The 22,183-nt window shown below is 43.1% G+C and overlaps 1 protein-coding gene across 3 annotated transcripts in view; it reads left to right on the top strand.

The window, feature by feature from the left end:
• Positions 1-22,183, top strand: part of CNTN5 (contactin 5) — a 666,148-nt gene that overhangs the window by 405,245 nt on the left and 238,720 nt on the right. For 2 of the 3 annotated variants that reach the window (XM_081197615.1, XM_081197616.1), the window contains exon 4: positions 18,824-19,048. The exons of the other annotated variant lie outside the window; for it this stretch is intronic. In XM_081197615.1, coding sequence (XP_081053741.1) covers positions 18,824-19,048 — 225 coding nt within the window. The remainder of the gene's footprint in view (positions 1-18,823; positions 19,049-22,183) is intronic. 3 annotated transcript variants of the gene reach the window in all.

Genomic DNA, 22,183 nt, shown 5'->3' with positions numbered 1-22,183 from the left:
GCAATGCTTCTATTCTTCTACTTAGTGTATGTGTGGGGTTTTGTCTCAGTGTCCCTTGTGTAGGTTCTCTTACTATTCGCTTGTTGTATTTCCTTGGTTGTGAGAGAGGTTGGGGGTGGCCTAGGGTGTGGTTGGTTGTCGTTGGTTGGCTGTAGTGAGGGGTGTGGGTGTGTGGATCACGTTAGCCAGATTGATTTCTATGTTGTCAGCAGATTCTTGTTGTTCTCTTGTTGGGCTGTGTATGTGATAAAGGGGAACCATACCGGGGTGAAGGAGTCTTCTTCTATTTGTCCCCGTGTCACTTTCAGTTTTTTGGTTAGTTTTTCTAATAAGGCTGTTTCCTATACTATTTGATACCATTAAAAAGGTAAAGGACCCCTGAAAGTTAAGTCCAGTAGCGAACAACTCTGGGGTTGCGGCACTCATCTCTCTTTACTGGCCGAGGGAGCCGACGTTTGTCCGCAGATTTTCCAGGTCATGTGGCCAGCATGACTAAGCTGCTTCTGGTGAAACCAGAGCAGCGCACGGAAACGCCATTTACCTTCCCGCCAGAGCGGTACGTATTTATCTACTTGCACTTTTTTGGCGTGCTTTTGAACTGCTATGTTGGCAGGAGCTAGGACCGAGCAACGGGAGCTCACCCCGTTGCGGGGATTCGAACCGCCGACCTTCCGATCGGCAATCCCTAGGTACAGTGGTTTAGACCACAGCACCACCTGCGTCTATTGGTCCATGCTTATTCTGGACAGGTCTCTCCAGTGTCTGGCTATGATGCTTCTGGCTGCTGAGAGTAGGTGGGTTATGAGCTCTTTGTGATGTGAGTGGGCATTATTATATTGGAAGATGTTTAGTAGGGCCAGTTTCTGAAAGGGAGGATGGCTGGCTATGAAGGGGTGGATGAATACATGGGCTAAAGGGGCTGGGGTGTTATATAGTGTTGGTCCTGTGGACTGGAATGAATTTCAACCTTCACAAGTAAGAGGTTAGTTTAATTAAGTGTTAGCAAAAGCTGTTTACAAGCGTCTCCTGCAGTGCTGACAACACATCCAGTGATTAATTTGTGGGATTCCTGGGGGAATGACTAAGCCACAGAAAGGTCTTGACAATGCACACCAAGGTGAGTGGAAGGCTGTAAAATATTTAGCAGGCACTAAGTCGGAGAGCAGAGGATTAGTCAAACACCAGGCAATACAGGGGAGTAGGCTCTGGTGCAAATGAGCCGTAGGGTAAAAGGAGAGATGCTTAGCAAGTGCTGTAGGTATTCCAAAAAAGAGGAACTAATTTATTTATTTTAAAGGTATATATGACCCTGCGTCAAAATACCACAGGCTTTTTCCAACGTAGAACATAATAAACAGCCTATGTCAGTACATCACATGATAGCCATTCTGTATGGGGGGGGACTAAAACAGTTATATAAATGCAATTCATCATCATCATCATCATCATCATCATAATAATAATAATAATAATAATCAATACATAGCAATAAATGACACACAAGGGCACATAGCAGTGCATAATGCATCATGAACATATTGAACACATAGTATGTAGCAGTGCCAAATTATACACAAATTATACACATTCTAGCACTAAACTTCACAACCCCTGTAAAATACAGGATCTCATAACATTACATAACTTAATATGACATGACCTACTGGCAATGATATGAGTCAATATAATCTCTGACCAGATAAATTTTTACTTATTTGGGCCCTTAATACCACACCCCTGGACCTCCTGAGGATCATAATTTAGATTTTGGAGAATTACTTTCAAAAAGTATATCGATTTTTTAAAAAATTAAAAAAAATCAACTATTTTTATGTCTGGGCAAGACTTATGGAAGTAATTTGATTTTCATCCCAAGCATGCCTAAAAGGTCCCAGATAGTAACATAAAGCATAAGAAGTGCATGTGAGTGGGTTTTCCTTGTCATTAGAACACTGAGACAAAATTATGGCCTCATAATACGTACAAGTACAGAGGTTTATATTTCATTTTTATAATGCAGTACTTCAAGATGCAATAAAAAGAGATACATACCTAGCATAAACATATACAAATATTTAGGTAAATATATGTGATACCATCATTTTTATTTTATTTTATCGGGAGGCTTATTGCTAAGCTTCTACCCTGCTGGACCATAAACAACATTTAATGCCTTTGCATTCAAAAATAAAGGAGGTGATTTTGCATCCTACATAGATAGCTGCTCCTTGTTTAAATATGATTATACGTCTAATGTCTTCCAGGCAAGCTAGAAAAAAGTAGTACCATTCAGGGCAGGGATGATGAGCATGTGACCTTGCAGTGCTTTATGGACTACACCTGCCATTATTTTCCATGCTGGCTGGGACTGATGGGATTTGGAGTGCAGCATCCGGTGGTTCCCAGGTCCTCAAATCCTGATTTTGGGAGAGTTGGGGGAGACAGTCTTCTCTTCCCTTCCCAGGTTCATCACCAGGTTTCAGTCCACATGCAGCTATGACTTAAGACTTACAACTTTGCTTGAGTCCTAATTTCTGCAGGCTGAGTGATCATGGCTATAAACAGTTGCATGGGTCTGTTTAACCAGGAACTGGATTGAGGAGGAATGGTGGAGGCCGCCTCCCCCTTCTCCTGAACCTTTACAACAGTGGTTTGCAGAGGGTCACAGTTCAGAGAGAGAAGAGAGAAGAGGGACAAAGCTGGGAAATAATGGGAGAAGCAAAGCAGGAACAGCTGGCTGACACATTATGACTAGAGAGCATTCTAGACCCTACTTTTCTAGAACACGGCGAGCAATGAAAGTAGGAGAAATATTTTATTTATACCCTGCCCATCTGACTGGGTTTCCCCAGCCACTCTGGGTGGCTCCCAACAGAATATTAAAAACACAATAAAACATCAAACATTAAAAACTTCCCTAAACAGGGCTGCCTTCAGATGTCTTTTAAAAGTCAGATAGTTGTTTATTTCCTTCACATCTGAAGGGAGGGCGTTCCACAGGGCGGGCACCACTACCGAGAAGGCCCTCTGCCTGGTTCCCTGTAGCTTCACTTCTTGCAGTGAGGGAACTGTCAGGAGGCCCTCAGTGCTGGACCTCAGTGTCCAGGCTGAACGATGGGGGGTGGAGACGCTCCTTCAGGTATATTTTGTGGTATACCTGGGTCAGAAGTGGAGGGCTAAGGGGCCAAAATAGGCTTCTATATTGTCTCATATATATATATATATATATATATATATATATATATATATATATATCACAATCATATTAAAATAAACATATTTCTGCCTACTTCTCCAGCCTGCCTTGGTGTCTGGTCTCTGGCTCAGCAGACTAGAGTTAACATCCCCCGTAAGGTATAAGGCAGGCCGGAGCCTGTAATACTAAAATGGCAGTCTCACATACTTTGAATTTTATTGGTTGCCAGAAAAGTTGATCATTATTCATATATTATCATTCATGTAATGGGAAAAACCTGAGATTTGCCAAGGGCAATATCATATTTAAAAACCGTTCACAAATATATAGGGATAACAAAAGTCAGCAAAGGGGGGAAATCAAATTATTTCTAACAGCACGAATCTGAGCATATCTGGTCAGAAGTAAGCCTTATTTTGTTCATGGGGCTTACTCCTCAGCAAGTGTGCCTAGGTTGGCAGCTTAACTTTAAGAATTACTCATTACCGTGGCAAACATTGTGGTTTTTGAAGTGAAAACAGTTGACTTGTGCTCATCAGGGTATCAAAATAAAATAGGCACTTCATCCAGAAAGACATAATTAAAAGTTGCAGCTTGGAGAAAAACTGTCTCGGAGTTTTAGTGACATTTGACTTAACATGATTGGTAGCAGAAAAAGAAAAAGAAAAATACTGCGTGCAAGCGAAGGTCACATTTGCAAGTATTATAAGCAAGTATTCTAATTAGAGAACCAGTAAATGTCATTGAGCTCTAGCCACTGACCAACTGTCACTCAAAACTCACAGCTTGCAGCTAGGCAGTCAGAACCCTTTACTTAAGAATAGGGCTGTGCTAAGCTGCCATCAAGGCTGGATTAAGTGAGGGCAGTGCTCTCTGGGCCGATCACTTGTGTGACTCTGGCCAATCAGAAGTAGAGATCATAAAGAAAATCAGTTCAGTTCACTTTGGAAGGCTAACCTGCCAATTTCACACCTTGCCCAAAATATGCAAAAAAATCCCAACAACCCCCCCCCCAAAAAACCCCACATAACCAGAGTTCACGCATCTCCGAATTTTTCAGTGCATTTGTCCCACATAAAAACTGCATATACTGGAGCGAGATTTACATAAACTGTATGTGTTAGTGAAAACAACAGGCCAAAATGTGTCTAATTTGTCGGCAAGATTGCCGACAAATTTGTGTATATCGGGAGAAATTCACATGAAAAGACTGGTGAATTTTCAGGATTTATTTATTTATTAATCACAAACTGAATTGTGATGCTGACAAAATGTCATTTACTTTGAATCCGACACAGAGCCTTAGGTGCAGAGATTAGGAATAAAAAAGTAAGCGGGGTTTTTTTAAGTGTGTGTGTGTGTGTATGTTTGTTTGTGTGTATTGTTCTCTTCGTTTGCACCAAATTAATAGAAATTGCAAAGCAAATTAATGCCCAAGACAGAAACAAGTAACAGAAGGAATTATTTTTTTAAAAAAAATGAAAGGGATTGGATTTTAGGAAAGGGTTGATGTGAAATGGAATAAGGAAGAGTCACATGAGTTTTTAAAAATCACCAACAGTTCCACAAACTCTTTCTGCACTGGTGCTCCTATGAGAATCCCTATCTGGATGTTCACTGCTCTTACATGCCAGCAATGACACACAAAAGTGGGTACCAAGTCCCACCCGCTCTGGTGTGTCATCTTTATTCCATATTGAGCCCTCCATGAATGTGAAGGCAAACGTCTATAGCAGGGAGCAGGTTGCACCTGTTGACATAGAGCCCTGCACAAAAGGTGTGGAAGTGTGCCCCTGATAGGATGCTGGTCTCCCTGACAACTCCCCAAGGATGCTGTGTACCTGAGAGAGAGGTCTCCTACCTTCCTGTACATCCTTGGCTGGCAGAAAATGTGATACTTCAGCCTGTAGACTTGAAAGGTCTCCAGCTCTCGACCCACAGCTGCTAATGTCTGAACATTTGCCACTGCCTCACCCGTACCCGGTGTAGCTACAGGCTGGATGAAATGTAATGATTTGATCAAGGACTACATGGGATTAATGTTCCTTATGAATAATATTAACAAATTTCTCATCTCTGACACATTAAATTAGATCGCTCAGTGAATCTAAATTCTCATTCTGCAAAATGAGGTCTCCAACCACCGAGAATTTCCATGAGTCTGCATTGCCTATGGTGTTATTTTGGTGAATTATGTCTAAATCTTATCATATCAAGCTCTGAGCAGCTGCAAGTGCTGAATAGCTAGGCTTCTATCAATAATTTAATGAGACTGACTCCAGAAAGGATAGGAGTCTTAATATGCTGGCTAGGGAGAAAAAAAATCATACTCAAGAAACAAATTGCAGGACGTTGTGGGCTACTAAATTTTGTGTGTGTGCATGCATGCATGCACAAATGTGTATTTATGTGTTTGGAAGTATAAGTATGGGTGTTCAGGCTTCACTGAAAGTGGCTTCAACATTTCCTAGAATCATAGAATCAAAGACTCATAGAATTGGGAGGGATTCCAATTATCATCTAGTCCAACCACCTGCAATGCAGGAATTTGTAGGGTAGTTGTTCATGAAATACACCCATTTCACAGCCTTAGAATCTGGAGTATGTGGCTCATGTACAGCAGGGCCCCCGACTGGGGTGGGGGTGGGGACCAGCTGAAAATCAAATGTTTGTACAGGGTTCCTGTCTACCAGCCATGTACTTTTCTACGATGCTCCCTTCAAAATGGGGGAAGGGAAATCAAAATGCACGCAAACTTTTTGAACTACTTCCTTACTAGCTAGAAAGCTGAATTCTGGCACAAGCAATCCCTGAACGCATTCAAGAAAAGCAACTCACTCACTCCTTTTGAGTAATAAAATAATCTTACCACTCCAACTATGCTTTCAGGGATCATTTCTATAGTACATAACTAGTGAAGGGACACGGGTGGCGCTGTGGGTTAAACCACAGAGCCTAGGACTTGCCGATCAGAAGGTCGGCGGTTCGAATCCCCGTGATGGGGTGAGCTCCCGTTGCTCGGTCCCTGCTCCTGCCAACCTAGCAGTTCGAAAGCACGTCAAAGTGCAAGTAGATAAATAGGTACAGCTCCAGCGGGAGGTAAACGGCGTTTCCGTGCACTGCTCTGGTTCGCCAGAAGTGGCTTAGTCTTGCTGGCCACATGACCCAGAAGCTGTATGCCGGCTCCCTCGGCCAATAAAGAGCGCTGCAACCCCAGAGTCGGTCACGACTGGACCTAATGGTCAGGGGTCCCTTTACCTTTACCTTTTACCCCTCCAACTGCCATATTCTTTCTAGGGAGCCTACAATTTATTTTACATTGTAATAATAATAATAATAATAAATTTTATTTATATCCCGCCCTCCCCAGCCAAAGCCGGGCTCAGGGCGGCTAACAACAATCAAATAATCAGTCAAATAATCACACAATCTAAAAATATTTCATTATAAAAATTAATTAAATCAAATTGATGGCAACCAATTAAGCAGAATTATGTGCAGGTTGCCAGAGGAGGGAGTCAGGCTGCGCCCTGACCAAAGGCCTGGCGGAACAACTCTGTCTTGCAGGCCCTGCGGAAAGATGTCAGGTCCCGCAGGGCCCTAGTCTCTTTTGACAGAGCATTCCACCAGTTTGGAGCTGCAGCCGAGAAGGCCCTGGCTCTAGTTGAGGCCAGCCTAACCTCTCTGAGGCCTGGGACCTTGAGGATGTTATTATTTGCAGACCGTAGGTTTCTCTGTGGGGCATACCAGGAGAGGCGGTCCCGTAGGTACGAGGGTCCTAGGCCGTATAGGGCTTTAAAGGTTAAAACCAGCACCTTAAACCTGATCCTGTACTCCACCGGGAGCCAGTGCAGCTGGTATAATACCGGATGAATGTGCTCTCGCAGCGAAGACCCCATAAGGAGTCTCGCCGCGGCATTCTGCACCCGCTGGAGTTTCTGGGTCAGTCTCAAGCCCCACGTAGAGCGAGTTACAATAATCCAGTCTGGAGGTGACCGTCGCATGGATCACAGTGGCTAGGTCAGGGCGAGAGAGATAAGGGGCCAACTGCTTAGCTTGGCGGAGATGAAAAAATGCCGCCTTTGTTATAGCTGTAATCTGCGACTCCATAGAGAGGGAGGTATCGAAGATTACACCCAAACTCTTAACGGACGGTGCTGGCACTAATTGCACCCCCGCAAGAGATGGGAGTTGCCCCCTCGACCCCATATCGTCCCGCCCCAGCCAGAGGACCTCTGTCTTCGAAGGATTTAACTTCAACCGGCAAATGGTTGTACAAATGGGACCCAGAACAAAATCTTCCAGTGTGAGTTGCTCTTGTTCAATGTCTCTGAAAGCTAGCCATACCATTTTCCATGTTTCTCCCTCAATAGTCAATCAGCATTCCATGCTTGCTAAACATGTTCAGTTCTCATTGACCTGGTTTTTGTGGTGGTAGGTGCATCATCAGAGTCACACACACCCTGTGGTCCCCCCCCCCATACCTCTGCAAACATTTGGATTTGCTATCAGAATGTTCACAGTCCAGCATCTATAAAGAAAGAAGGATGTGTCAGTTCATCTGGGATTAAAATCTCTCAAAAATAACCAGGGCAGGAGTAGGTTACTGAGATGGGCAGAGAATTAGGAAAGGTGAAAGGAGGTAAGAAAAATAAGGGATAAGACCTCCAGTGTTGAGGTGCTAAAGGATATTTGCAAGATACGCAATGGGTCAAGAAACAGGGAAAGGTATATAGAGGAGAAAGGGGTTTTAAGAAGATAAGAGAAAGGGGAGGCCCTGGGAGAGGAATGACACAAGAGTCTTGCACCTCTGTGAAAGCAATGAGGCCCACGAAGTGGCTTAATTTCACATGCTGGTTAGAAATAAGCTGCCAATTCTTTGGCTTCAGGCTTCCAGCTTTGGGGGAAAGTACCTCGTTTCAGGACGTTTCGGTTATCCAATATATAATCCATAGCACTATGAACAGGATACCCAGTTGTTAATACTGGCCCCTGCGCTCATACTAAGAGACCACTCTCCAAAAATAATCACATCATTCATCATTGTTGATAGGACATTTGATGCCCCTCATTTCAGGAGAAACTCAGGGAGAAACAATGTTTTTTATGGGTCCCACTAGTCTATAAAAACACGACACATTTGTCGATAGCTTAGATGACAAAGAACATGTAGTTTGGAAGCTCACTTGCAGTACTTTTATATACTAGTTGAGCCAATAAAAAGTATCTCATCACATATATATATATATATATATATATATATATATATATATATATGCTAGACACATGTGATTGCTGAGGGTGCTTTCGGATGGCATTTTCCATCTGCTGTCTGATGGAAATGCAAACAGGGGAAGTGGAAAAGAAAGTACCTTTACAAAGGCTTGTGTTGCTTTTACTAGTTTTTCACTGCCATTTTTTTTTTTAAAAAAGAAATATGTAGGAACCACTTAAAAAAGGTAAAGGACCCCTGACAGTTAAGTCCAGTCACAGACGACTAGGCCGAGGGAGCTGGCGTTTGTCCGCAGACAGTTTTTCCGGGTCATGTGGCCAGCATGACTAAGCCGCTTCTGGCGCATGGAAACGGCGTTTACCTCCCTGCCAGAGCAGTACCTATTTATCTACTTGCACTTTTTGGGGCGTGCTTTCGAACTGCTAGGTTGGCAGGAGCTGGGACTGAGCAACGGGAGCTCACCCCGTCGCAGGGATTTGAACTGCCGACCTTCTGATCGGCAAGCATCAAACATAAATTCTAAGCAGTGATATTAAACAATTATCAATAAAAAGCCAGATAAAAATCTTCAAAATGAAAAACAAAGACAAAATTATGTGTTTGGATAGGCTTGTTGAAAGAAAAATGGTATTCAGCTAAAATAATGCAGCAAGGGTACTTGTTTCCTGTGCTGGTACAATGTAGTGGTTAGAGGGCCAGATTAGGATTTGGGAGATCAGGGTTCAAATCCCCACTCACCGGGTGACCTTGGGCCAGTCACCAACTTTCAGCCTACCCTAACCCACAGGATTGTTGTGAGGGTAATATGGAAGGGAGAGAGTCATGTGCAGCACCTTGAAATTCTTGGAGAAAAGGAGGACTATAAATGCAATAATAAACAAATGTTAATATTTTCAGTAACAACCACCCAGCTGTTCCTGCTGGCGCAATGCCCCCCTAATGTCAGAGAGCTGAAAAATGTATCAGCATTCAATTAAAACTTGGAGGGTTTAGATTTAGGTTTAGAGCATATAAAAGTAAGATGCCCTGCTTGATGAACCATTTAAAGTCCTTTGAGTGAATCAACATGTATGTGGATTGAGGTGACCTGGTTGACAATGCATACTTGCACTTCCAAAAGAGTAGGGCTGTGTGCTAGTGGTTTCCCAGAATTCTCCACCCTACTTGTGGAGAATGTGCGCCCTACAAACGGAAGCGTAGAGGTTTCATGGATTGTAGGACCAGCACAGCGCACTGCACTGCCTGAAGCTACTGCCCCTGCCCTCACCATCTTCTGCCGTTTCCTCCTCCCTGATTGGCCAGCATCCCCTGTGCTCTGAGGAGAGTGAGGCATTGTGGGTGATGTGGCCATGGAGGTTGCTTGTGCCACTGCTGCTGTGTCATGATGGTAGCAAATCCTGTTTTTTCATGTCTCTTAAATTTTGTTTGTTTGTTTTTTAAATAATATTTATTAAAGTTTCATAAACAATCAAAAGCTTCAAAATTTAAACATAGAATACAAAAACCAAAAAAGCTACAAAAATGAGAAAATACAGTACAAAGCAAAACACATAGAGATACACAATAGAGAACAGTTAACAGAATAGAGAAAAAGAAGAAGAAAAAACACCAAAAATCAAAACAGAAAAAAGATTAGTATTTTCATATCTTATACTTCATTCACTAGTTTCTTGACCTCCTCACACCTCCCTTTTTGTATTCCAGTTCAGATATTTAGTTCAGCAAATCCTTACCCTCTATCATTTATCCTTACTCAACATCTTAACCTATAATAAATATATATTTTCCACCATTATCAATCCATATTTACATATTCTTATTAATCTTTTAACCAACACCACTTGTTTTCAATCCAACATCCCTTTAACATTCATTAATTTTACAGTATTTCTGTAGATAGTCTTTAATTTTTTTCCATTCTTCTTCCACCACCTCTTCTCCCTGGTCTCGGATTCTGCCAGTCATTTCTGCCAACTCCATGTACTCTATCACCTTCATCTGCCATTCTTCCAGGGTGGGTAAATCTTGTGTCTTCATGTCTCTTAAATTTTGACCAGGATTTGCCACCCATGCTGGCACAAGCAAACTCTGAGGCCACCTCACTCTGAAGAAGGACCCCTCAGTGAGTGAGTTGTGGGGAGATCAGAGAGGTCTGCTGCAACATTGCCCACAGTCTCCCTCTTACACCAGTGGTGGATGGACATTTGCCACAAGCCACCACAGCAGTAATAGTGGTGGGCCGGTGGCTGGTGTTGCTAACAATACAGCTGCAGCAGGAGAAGGCAGCCCTGTGGGTCCATCATGATCATCCGCCTGAGGCAAGAGTCTCATTCTGCCTCATGACAGGGCCAGTTCTGGCTGATGAATGGAAACAATACTATTGAACAGTGTTTTCTAATTAAGTTACGGTGTGGGGGGTGGGGTGGAGCTAGGTCTAAGCGGGGCCAGCTTGCTGCCTAGAGGGGCTTCAACTGGAAATGGGTTTTCTTGGGGGCAAGACTGGATTCTGCTCTCTGTTGGTGCTGCTGAGTGCAGACTCCAGGCTCTAAGCAAACAAACTCAAGCGTGGTTTGCTTCTACATAATGTATTAACCATTTCTAAATATATTTTACAAGAGCCCACATCTCTTGGAACGCGAAACCCTCATGAGTGGCATAAAACAGCCACTGTTAAATGAAACGGCATCGTTAACATTAATCCCAATCAAATGAAGGGGCCCCTTTAGCAATTACATTTCGAAAGGTCAGGAACCAGATTGCCTAATGTGGTGTTAGTGAAGGATGTTATCACCAGACTAAATGAAATTTCCCTTTCGTTACTATGAAATTTCCTGTCCTCAGTCACAGCTCTTTAGATTTACGTCATAAAAGCTTCTATTAACGTTTTTAAAAATTCATACAAAGTTTATACATAATCAGATGTGATTGGGGAACAAAATCCTGTACCAGGGAGAACCTTCATTTCAAATCTCCACCTCGCTAACAAGCTTTCTAGGAGGGGTTGAGGGAAGTCAGCACCTCTCCCAGCCCAGCCTGCCTCACAGTACTAACGCAGAACTTCCATCATTGCAAGAGACCTGCGACATCTTAACATCGATATTGCAGCGCTTCAAGAAACTCGAAGAGCAAGTGAGGGACAACTGAAGGAAGAAAAAGGAGGCTACACATTATTCTGGAAAGGTCTACCTGAACAAGAACGTTGAATGCATGGAGTAGGCTTTGCTATCAAAAACGATCTTGTGAAGCTCTTGTCAGAAGTCCCTACCGGCATTAATGAGTGACTTTCAACCCTTTGAATAAAACTCGCCAAAAAGAACAGGTTACTATTCTAAGCACTTATGCACCAACACTGGATTCTGATGAAGACATTAAAGATTTATTTATTTATTACTCTCAGTTGGATACCATCTGAGATGCCTCCTGGGTGATTTTAATGCAAGAGGGGCGAGATTTCCATCTGTGGCCTGGGACTCCCACCTGGAAACCTATGTCCCCACTGTGGAAGGATGTGTGGATCCAGGATTGGCCTCCACTTGCGGACTCAAACTTACTTGGCTATGAGTGGTCGCCAAAGAAGAAAGACTATTGTGAGGATAAAATAAAATTATTACCTGCATAGAATGTGCTCATCTCATTCAACACCTGGAGCCTTTAGAATGGCAGGGTAATAAATATGATGAGCACTTTAATGACAAATTAAATAATTATAATTCACGACTTCTTGCCTCCTATTCAAGTGTGGGAATCCCACTTTAAAAATAAGTTTAAACAAGAAAAGTCCCAGAGGATTTAGCAAAACAAACTTGAAATGTCCACATTTAAATGCACCCAGTGATCAGGATGGAAACCAATTTAATGTGAACCCAGCTCCCCACCCCACCCCCACCCCCTGCTCCTTATCATTCTTGTCCAAATTTTATTAAGAAACAAAACCGGCATCAGAATCATATAAGATACAGTACATGGAAATCAAAATATCAAGCAAGTTGCAGCCTTCACTCTTTATCTATAAGCAGAACTGCAGGACCAGTTTCTGTTCTGAAAGGGTTAATGTGTGTATAGAATACCAAAAAGGCTCATTTCACACAAGATGTTTGCTTAGTCTCTAGTCCCAAGGAAAAATTATGATCAATCTATAAGTTCAACCTTCTGGGACAGTGTAGATCTTGTTAAAATATGATAAGGAATAGACCGGGAGACAATGGAAGATAGCATTGTAAAGAAAACCACATTATATTGCTACGTGGAGCTTTCTTGTGGCATCACTGCGAGAAACCCTCTGCCCATACTTCATTTTAATATTTAACGGTAGATCACGGACTATTGCTATTTCTTCTTCTTCTTTTTATGGGTGCAGCAGTATTAAATTACAAAACTAAGTAATTCTTTATGGTGAGAAATAAAAAAGGGTTTAAGAAAAATAGAATGCCATTTCAAGGCAGGAACTGAAATAGGATATGTGTTCCTATACAAGATAACAAGCCAAAGCTGACTTTTGAAAAGATGGTTGCCCTGAACCACTAATCCTTGGGGAGGCAGCTGGCCAATGGGCTGAGGGATCTCTCTGGCTTCCAATGGCTTCCCCCATTCACTTCAGCACAGGGGGGAGAGGCATTTTTGCTTATACAGAAGGAGAGCATTCTCCTCCACTGAAGTGTACAGTAAAGTCTCAATATGTAGGAGGAAGCCAATGTTCCCCCATAGATCAGAGACCAGTGCATGTGTTACTCAAGTCTAGGGCATATTCAGCTATACACCATGCCTTTAGCACTGCCCCCACTGTTGAATCTTTTATTATTATTTTTTTTGGGGGGGAATCAATCATTCATAAATAGGTGGCCTTTGATCAGAAAGCTAGTCAAAGACTCCAACCATGGCAGAATCAAGATCTTCTTTGGGTGCAGTCTTTGGAAGAGGACCATAGCTCAGGGATAGAACACCTGCTTTGCATGCAAAACATCTGAGGTTCAATGCCTAGGATCCTCAGCTAGGGGTGGGAGACACCCCTTCTTTGAACCCTGAAGTACAAATTTGCATAGACAGCACTCAACTAGTCTGACTTGGCAAAAGTCGGCTACCTATGTTGCTATGTCTGAAGTATCAAGAGTGAAGTTTCCATCTACAGAAGCAGCTGATGAAAGATGTGATAAATACACATCTGTGTATTTATCTGAGCTCTGTGCAAGGACGAAAGCTGCTGGCGGGGGGGAGTGCTGAGTTGTAAGAAAGCAGTGATTTTCATTGCAACCTGCATTCATCACAATCAGCACTGTTTCCTTTCCACTGCAATTCAACTTCCACAAAGTATTGCACAATTTGTCTCATTGTCCACATAAGTTACTAAAGTTACATAACTCTTTAGGTTTATGCAACTTACATTCATTTCAATGTAAAGGAAACATCAAAACAATGTAAAAAAACCCCACCCCAAAACAGACCTGTCATTAACTACATATGATTTGTGGACTGTAAGAAACCCAACAACAATGATATTAACAAATACAAATCATATTAGTTTTACCCAATTTTTGTTCCCTACCACAAACTGCAACAATCTCCACTCCCTTTTCCATTTCCATTGGAATTCTCCAACATTCCCCCTTTAATATTGTGTAATGTTATGTTTTAATATTAATGTTGTGTTTTTAATTTTTGCAACCTTGGGATGAAGGGCAAGTAATAAATTGTAATGATCATACTGGTGGGGGGGGGAACTTGAGCAAAAAAATGCCACAGGTGGAGGATTAAACTCTCTTTCCACCTGCCTGTCACCTCTCTTCTCCTCTCTCTCCTTGTAAGCTGCAACGCCAGGCAGCTACCCTTTCACTCAGAATTGCTGCCTCCTGAGGCTGCCTGTCAGGATTCATTACATGGTGGTTTGTCCCTGAGAGAGCTTCCCCCTTTTGGTTCCAGAAAGAATTGGCGCGGTGCAAGGATTGCCTAAAATAAAGGCAATCCCTGCTTTAACGCTTGATTATCCACACGGACGCATTATAGTTATACTGCACAGTCTCTGGATTTTAAACCCTAAAAGAATTCAGGCTGAGAAAACTTGGATGTAAACCTGACCAGATGTTCTGGATTACACCCTCTGCTGCTCATGTCTATTGGGTTCATAAATTTCAGCTCATCAAACCGTGAGCTGAAAACTGAAGGCTGTATTTTCCTGCTCCGCAGATGACTGTAACTCATCTTAAATATCAGACTTTTTTCCTTCGGTCTGAAATGCTTTGTGATCTGTTTCAGGTACAGAGAAGTGGAAAAAAATACAAATAATATAAATTCAATTACAAGAGAAACTTTTATTATAGGATTGAGGCCTCTCCCTCCCTTCCCTGTATTTGAACACCCACTGCCTGAATGTGACATCCCTGTCAGTGTGGTGTGGTGCATTAGTCATTATAATAGCCCTCAGTTCACCCCAAAGGTCATGGTTTCCATTCCTACTATCTTCCATGCTGAAGGAAGTATGGGTTGGTACACCTGGGGGGTGGGGGTGGTTTAGCTCAGTCTTTTCCATATAGAAGGCCCCTAGATACTGAAAGCCACCCATCATGATTTGGAACGGCCTGGGTCTCCCCAAGTGCTTTGCAAGTAGTTTGGGCATTTTCTGAGAGATGACCAGATTTCAAAAAGGCACATCTCCAAATAGCTGATCTGCTGTTACCAGCTCTCTGGATTACCACAACTTCCTCCTACAATGAACCTCACACACCTCACTTCACCAAACTTTCCAATTTTTGAGTGGGAAGGAAAGAAAACAGAAAGGGGCAGGCCAAGCAAGCAACGCCCTCATGTGTGAGTCTGGAAGTGTTATCAGAGCTTGAGTAAAAACACTCAAAAAAAGTATGTGGTTGGGGAAGGGGCACAGCCTAGGGGAAGGGTCTCAAGGGCCAAATGTGGGGGTGCATTTGGCCCTCAGGCCTGAGCTTCCCCATCCCTGCACAAAATGAACGAATGCTATCAATGGTTACATTAAATCCCTGCCCTCAAAAGCTGGCCAGTGGTCCAATCTTGGCAGCTTTTGTATGCTCCCATCTATTTTCGCGCTATGTCTAGTCTACTGAGCTCCCTGCTGATAGCCGAGTGCCTTTTCCTGCCACCTGCACCTGATCGGAGATAATAGTTGTCTGTCATACTTGACAGCTTGCCAATATGCAGTAAATTTCGAGATGCTGGAAGCCCGCGGTGATTGACAAGAGCCGCAAAATGCACAAACTGTGCCTGACAGCCCATTCGTCCCAGGGGGAGAGACTCTGCGTTCACCATTAGGGGACAGTTGCTTTCCTTGACCATGCCTTGCCCTTCAGTCTCAAGAGTCTTTATGAGGAAGCTACTGCTCAGGTGAACTCTGCTGAGGTTTTCTAGTCTTGGGGGCTTAGGCTGGCACTGAGGAAGGGCAGTACCTCAGTGGTAAATGATCCGCTTTGTTTGTGAAAGGTCCCAGGTTCAGTCCTCAACATCTCCAGATAAGACGGAGAAGAGATCCCAGTCTGAAATCTTGGAGAGCTGTTGCCAGTCAGTGTAGGAAGTTCTGAGCTAGGTTAGTCAATGGTCTGACAGGCAGCTTCATGTGTTGTGAGGTGTAAATATTTGGGAGTGTCTAGGAATTAATGCCGGGATGCAGGTGGCACTGTGGGTTAAAGCCTCAGCGCCTAGGACTTGCCGATCGAAAGGTCGGCGGTTCAAATCCCCGCGGCGGGGTGCGCTCCTGTCGCTCGGTCCCAGCGCCTGCCAACCTAGCAGTTCGAAAGCACCCTCGGGTGCATGTAGATAAATAGGGACCGCTTACTAGTGGGAAGGTAAACGGCATTCCGTGTGCTGCGCTGGCTCGCCAGATGCAGCTTGTCATGCTGGCCATGTGACCCGGAAGTGTCTCCGGACAGCGCTGGCTCCCGGCCTATAGAGTGAGATGAGCGCACAACCCTAGAGTCTGTCAGGACTGGCCCGTACGGGCAGGGGTACCATTACCTTTACCTTTAGGAATTAACGCCAGCAGTTCATAGCAAGTTTTATACTCAATAAAGTTTCCGGTATGTTTAAAAGAGCTCTTAATTATTGAATTGTTAGTGTTATAGCGACATTAGAATTTTTAAATTAAATATCATGGTTATTGTGTTCTTGTATGGTCAAGGGACATAGCATTTAGCATAAGATAATGCACCATATGATCAGAATGGGAGGGCTTAAATTAGCTTCACATATCCATGCGAAGAAACAGGTAGCACGGACAGTTCATGCAGATATCCATTCACCTTGTCATGGTCATATGGCCCTGTGGTTGGTGGTATTTTGGGGTCTGCTTGTTTCTTTTAATTATACCAAGATTTCGATCCCAATTTTCCCCTTCACCAGAGATGCTCTGTGGAGGCATCTTATGTATACAACAGCTGAAAATGTACATCGAACAATACCAAAAGCCATATAAATAATTTGATTAAAATAATCAAATAAATAACAAGTCACCCAAACAACACAACTCAGGGCCATCCTAACAGGTAAAAACTTAGGGCACAATACAAACCTTTCCTGTGCCACGGACTGGAGGTGGCAGAGGTCACCCTCCACCTACCACAGAGCAGTGTGGTGTAGTGGTTAAGAGTGGTAGACTCGTAATCTGGTGAACTGGGTTCGCTTCCCTTCTCCTCCACATGCAGTTGCTGGGTGACCTTGGGCTGGTCACACTTCTCTGAAGTCTCTCAGCCTCACTCACCTCACAGAGTGTTTGTTGTGGGGGAGGAAGGGAAAGGAGATTGTTAGCCGCTTTGAGACTCCTTTGGGTAGGGATAAAGCAGGATATCAAATCCAAACTCTTCTTCATCCAAACTCTTCCACCCGCAGAGTGATGCTCGTGTCACCCCATCGGGACAGAGCTCACCATTTCATCCCCTTAAAGTGAGTAAGCAGAAGTATTGCCACTGGCCTTACGGTAGCCCCCCCAAAAGCTCCCAAATGGAGCATTCCAGGTAGGGGAGGGCCCCATTGCCATCGCTGGCATAGCGTAGAGCTGTCTCCCTCCCTTCCACTACAGCCAGAATGAGCAATGGGGCAGAAGTTGTGGCACTGGGTTTGCTGCTCTATCATGCCCCACCACTGCCTTGCCTGGGCTGCGATGAAACAGCAGCAGAATTGAAGTCTTTCCATACTTTTAAGTCCTCAAATGCCAGCTGAAATCAAAGAGAATTCTTTGGCCATTGCATTCCACAGAAGGAATGCTGCAGATGAAAAAGCCTTCTTGCATGTTGCCACCATCTGTAAGTCAGAAGACGGTGGCGTGCCCAGTACATCAGATCAGCTTAATGATAAACAGACTCACAATGAAGGAAATAGTCCCTCAAGCAGGTTGGACTTCAGGACCTTTTTAAAAAAAATTTTTTTCTTTATTTTTTACCAACAACCAAAACCCACATGGTGAACCCCAGGCGGCTGATACATTGAGTATACATAATCAATAATAACATATTCAAATCAACCATATGTACAATTCTATATACATTAACACTCCTCCCTCCACAAGGTTTATTTAACTTTTAACATTTTAATTGTTCAAACCTACCCAAATAATTCAGTATCTTCTCAAACCACTCACCCTCTTTCTCACTGACCTTAAACCCTAGGATTTTAAAGGTAATAATGAACAAACCCTAACTTCCACTTTGCAATGCATCATTTATTGGAAGTCGATGAAACTATATTTATTTAGTTATTTTTAAAAGATTTTTTTTAAAAAAAAAAAAAAAGATCACCAGTCAATGCAGGTGGTACAATAAAGCGGCTGCATGGATTTCAGGAGCAGCTCTTGAACCTTAAATGGTCCAAATGAGATGTACAAATAAGAAATTTTTTTATTATTTAATAAATGCCTGCATAACTGTAAAGGTAAAGGGACCCCTGACGATTAGGTCCAGTCATGGCTGACTCTGGGGTTGCGGCGCTCATCTGGCTTTATTGGCCAAGGGAGCCGGCGTAAAGCTTCCGGGTCATGTGGCCAGCATGACTAAGCCGAACCAGAGCAGCGCACGGAAACGCCGTTTACCTTCCCACCAGAGCGGTACCTATTTATCTACTTGCACTTTGATGTGCTTTCGAACGGCTAGGTTGGCAGGAGCAGGGACTGAGCAACGGGAGCTCACTCCGTTGCGGGGCTTTGAACCGCCAACCTTCTGATCGGCAAGTCCTAGGCTCTGTGGTTTAACCCACAGTGCCACCTGTGTCCCTGTGTAACTGTAGCCAGGTCTAATACAAATGGGAATGCGAAGAAGTGCTGGACGTCACGGACTGTGCATGACCAGATTAGAAGTCACATTTGCTTTGTACAAAAACTGTGCGTTCTTAAAGATACCTCACCCACAACTCAGAATAACCCCCTCCCTCTCTTTTATTTCGCCTGTTAGGATACTCCAAAGCTGTTCCGGGAATCCCTACTTCATATGCTGCTATCTTAAGGCTCAAGTCTGCCAGCTCGTCATACTCCTCATCGGCCCTTAACTCGAAGAGCAGGCAACGATCAAGCAGCCCTGCTTTGGGGAGCATCTCTTCGCCAAGCTGGCAAGGGGCACCACAACATTATCACTCGCCGACAAACCTCTATCACTTTGCAGAGGCCTTCAAGCATGATGGTATGATCTCCCACCCCCTTGTGGGTCTTTCAGAGCATTATTTAACTGTGGGATTGTGCAATTGTGCTCACCTGATGTCCCAGCAACCAAGTTCCTGCTGTTAACCTGGAAGGAGAGGTGAAGGGATGAGAAGGTAGGCGTGGTGCAAACACGCTGGTATGAACTCCAGATTGCCTCTGCCAATTCTGGCCAACTTTCCTTGTGCGCCTCCTCTGTTCTTCCTGGTAACCAGCAATGACTCAGCTGTTGGGAGGTCAGGTGAGCCCTACTGCCCCCACCAAACCACCCACAACCCATGAGAGAAAGCATAGCTCTAGGGTTTTGTTTTGGGTGTGTTATTTATTTTATTGGGATTGTTTCTGAATCTGCCACTAGATTTAAATAAACAACACGCAGCCAAAAAAATAGATAAAATAAAAGCTTTTTCTGTACTCTTAAAACAGGCGCTTTCAACATATTTCCTAAGGTTCTTTTCTTACTGAAGTCAAAGTAGGGTAACTGTGGAAAACCCAACATGAAATGAAATTGCATTACAACATAACCTGCTCTATATTACTTATGTCAATATCTTTGAAAGTCAATACAGAATGGGTTAGGAAACTATTATGTTTCTCCTTTGCACCGATATTTTTCAGACTGACTCCAGAACACTAGTTCAGTAGTTTGCAACTATGAGCTTCTATTTATCAAACTAATTTTATCATCAATCAAACATGTTTTATAGAAGTCTTCTATAATGAGCACCTTCATATTTTTTCCAGTGTAAAAATCCTTAAGATGATAAATATCATCCAATACATATTATTTAGGGTGACTTCTCTCTCTCTTGCTTTCTTTAGGGATGCAGCTTAATCATATCATCACATTATTTATATCAATAGTCCTCAAAGCATCCATATGCTATGAAGAAAAAGTAGAATAGATAAGGTCAAATTAAAATCCAAGCAAGGGAAAATCAGAAAGAACTGCGTTCTGTTTGAGTCCAGCACAGTGAATATGAATGTGATTTTAAAAATATTTTGCAGCCTCTATTTTTATTATTTCATTTGTGTGAACATTTAAAATTCATTCATGCATTATTTGAAAATAGACTTCAATGCCTGTGGTTGGCAATGAAGTGGTCAGTCCACGGACAATGGCCTGGACAAAAATAGAAGCAATTTGCCTTAGCAAATAAGATTGGTACTATAGATACTGTGCAAACAATTTCTTCTCCTCTCCCACAAGGTTACTGTGGTCAAGAACTTACTATGAGACAACAATTTAATGCCCTGGAAGCTGGTGTAAAGCAAGCTGGTACAAGTTAAACTAGTATAAAGTTGCACCAGATCCAAACCCTGTTCAGCAGTGGGGCTGCTGGTACTTCTCTGCCTAAGCCTGGTAGAGGGGAAACAAGCCTTTAATATACTGTTCTAGTCCTGGTTGCCAGATCACATGACTGAGCTGAATGGGCTTAGGATTCAACCTGTTCCCTCTCTGGTCCTGCCCCTGTCATGGCCCCAGAATACCCCTTTTGTTGGGAACTTACTTCGGTTTTGTTTTAGAGCCAGCACATCTTGGGCTGAGCTGGGGTTGGGGACTTAAAGCCAGCTGGGGAATCAGCCAGCTGAGCAGGTGATCCATTGCTTACTAAGGTGCCAATGACAGCAGATCTTGCCAAAGGATTGTTCCCCAAAGCTCATTTGGTTTTGATGCCTGTAAAACCATTTTTGTTTAAGCAAGTTTACTCAGACATGCAATTTTATCATGTATATTTGTTTTTAGACTAGTGATTTTGTCTATATTTGATAATTTTATTATGTCCACTTGCTTTTGATGTCAGTTGATTTCATCAGGACTAATTTGGAAACATTTTATATTATTTTTGGTAACCTGCTTAGATTTTTTTTTTAAATGAAGCATTATGTAAACAAGTCACCAGTATGATAGCAAGCTAATAAACTACAGCATACTCTTGTTTGCTTGAGAACCTGGAGAAAAAATAGCTTTGGTTAGTCATCTAGAAAGGTATTACAAGTGGTCAGGCTACCTCACAGGTCATAGGTGGATGAACACCTCTCTGCTCAATCTGAAATCAGTAATGTGCAGAATCTCATTTTATATTTTGAGCTGTAGAAGGACATTTCAGGTAAATGAAGTTAGATTTTTTCCCAAACTAAAGGGACCCCTGACCTTTAGGTCCAGTTGTGGCCAACTCTGGGGTTGCAGCGCTCATCTCGCTTTATTGGCCAAGGGAGCCTGCGTACAGCTTCCAGGTCCTGTGGCCAGCATGACTAAGCCGCTTCTGGCGAACCAGAGCAGCGCACGGAAACACCGTTTACCTTCCCGCTGGAGCAGTACCTATTTATCTACTTGCACTTTGACGCGCTTTTGAACTGCTAGGTTGGCAGGAGCAGGGACCGAGCAATGGGAGCTCACCCCGTCGCGGGTATTCAAACCGCCAACCTTCTGATAGGCAAGTCCTAGGCTCTGTGGTTTAACCCACAGTGCCACCCGTGTCCCTTTCATCAGCCCTAGCCCTAGCTAATGAACCACAGGTTTCTTGTTACAACAGAAACATTTGTACCACTTCAACGAGGAGAGCCATGGCATTATGTACATCTGTAATCCAGACTAGCCAAAATGAGTACATCAGGCTCTTCAATTTGAAGCAGCTGGAGAACTTTGCCTGTTTGTTTACAATTTTCACATCCTGCCTTCCTAAAAAAATAATAATGTTCAAATTGACTAGCAACATTCATACAACAAAAAAGTGGGGAAACCACTATAAAAACAGGTGGCAGATTAAATACAAACACCAGGTAATAGAACAACAAATATCACAAAGCTCTCAGAGTAAATATACCATAAAAGGCAATTGCAGCAGTTAAATATCTCTAGGTTCATGAACAAAATGAGTTTTAGAGAGCTTCCACTTAGAGCTGAGTCCAAGATTGCCCATGGAATGACAACATAGCATCCTTACAAGGAATACGCTGTGGGCAGGAATAGTGGTTGCAGGATCTGCTGGTGGGAATAAGGTAGACAGTGGTGGACTGCCCAGTAGGCCTCTTTCCATATATCCTATACAGTGGTACCTCGGTACGCTTCAGGTTACAGACTCTGTTAACCCAGAAATAGTACCTCAGGTTAAGA

This window comes from Podarcis bocagei (genome assembly GCF_964188305.1).
Source record: "Podarcis bocagei genome assembly, chromosome: 6".
Classification (NCBI taxonomy): Eukaryota; Metazoa; Chordata; class Lepidosauria; order Squamata; family Lacertidae; genus Podarcis; species Podarcis bocagei.
Note: the sequence above shows the minus strand (reverse complement) of the source record. Positions and strands in the feature narration are given on the sequence as shown.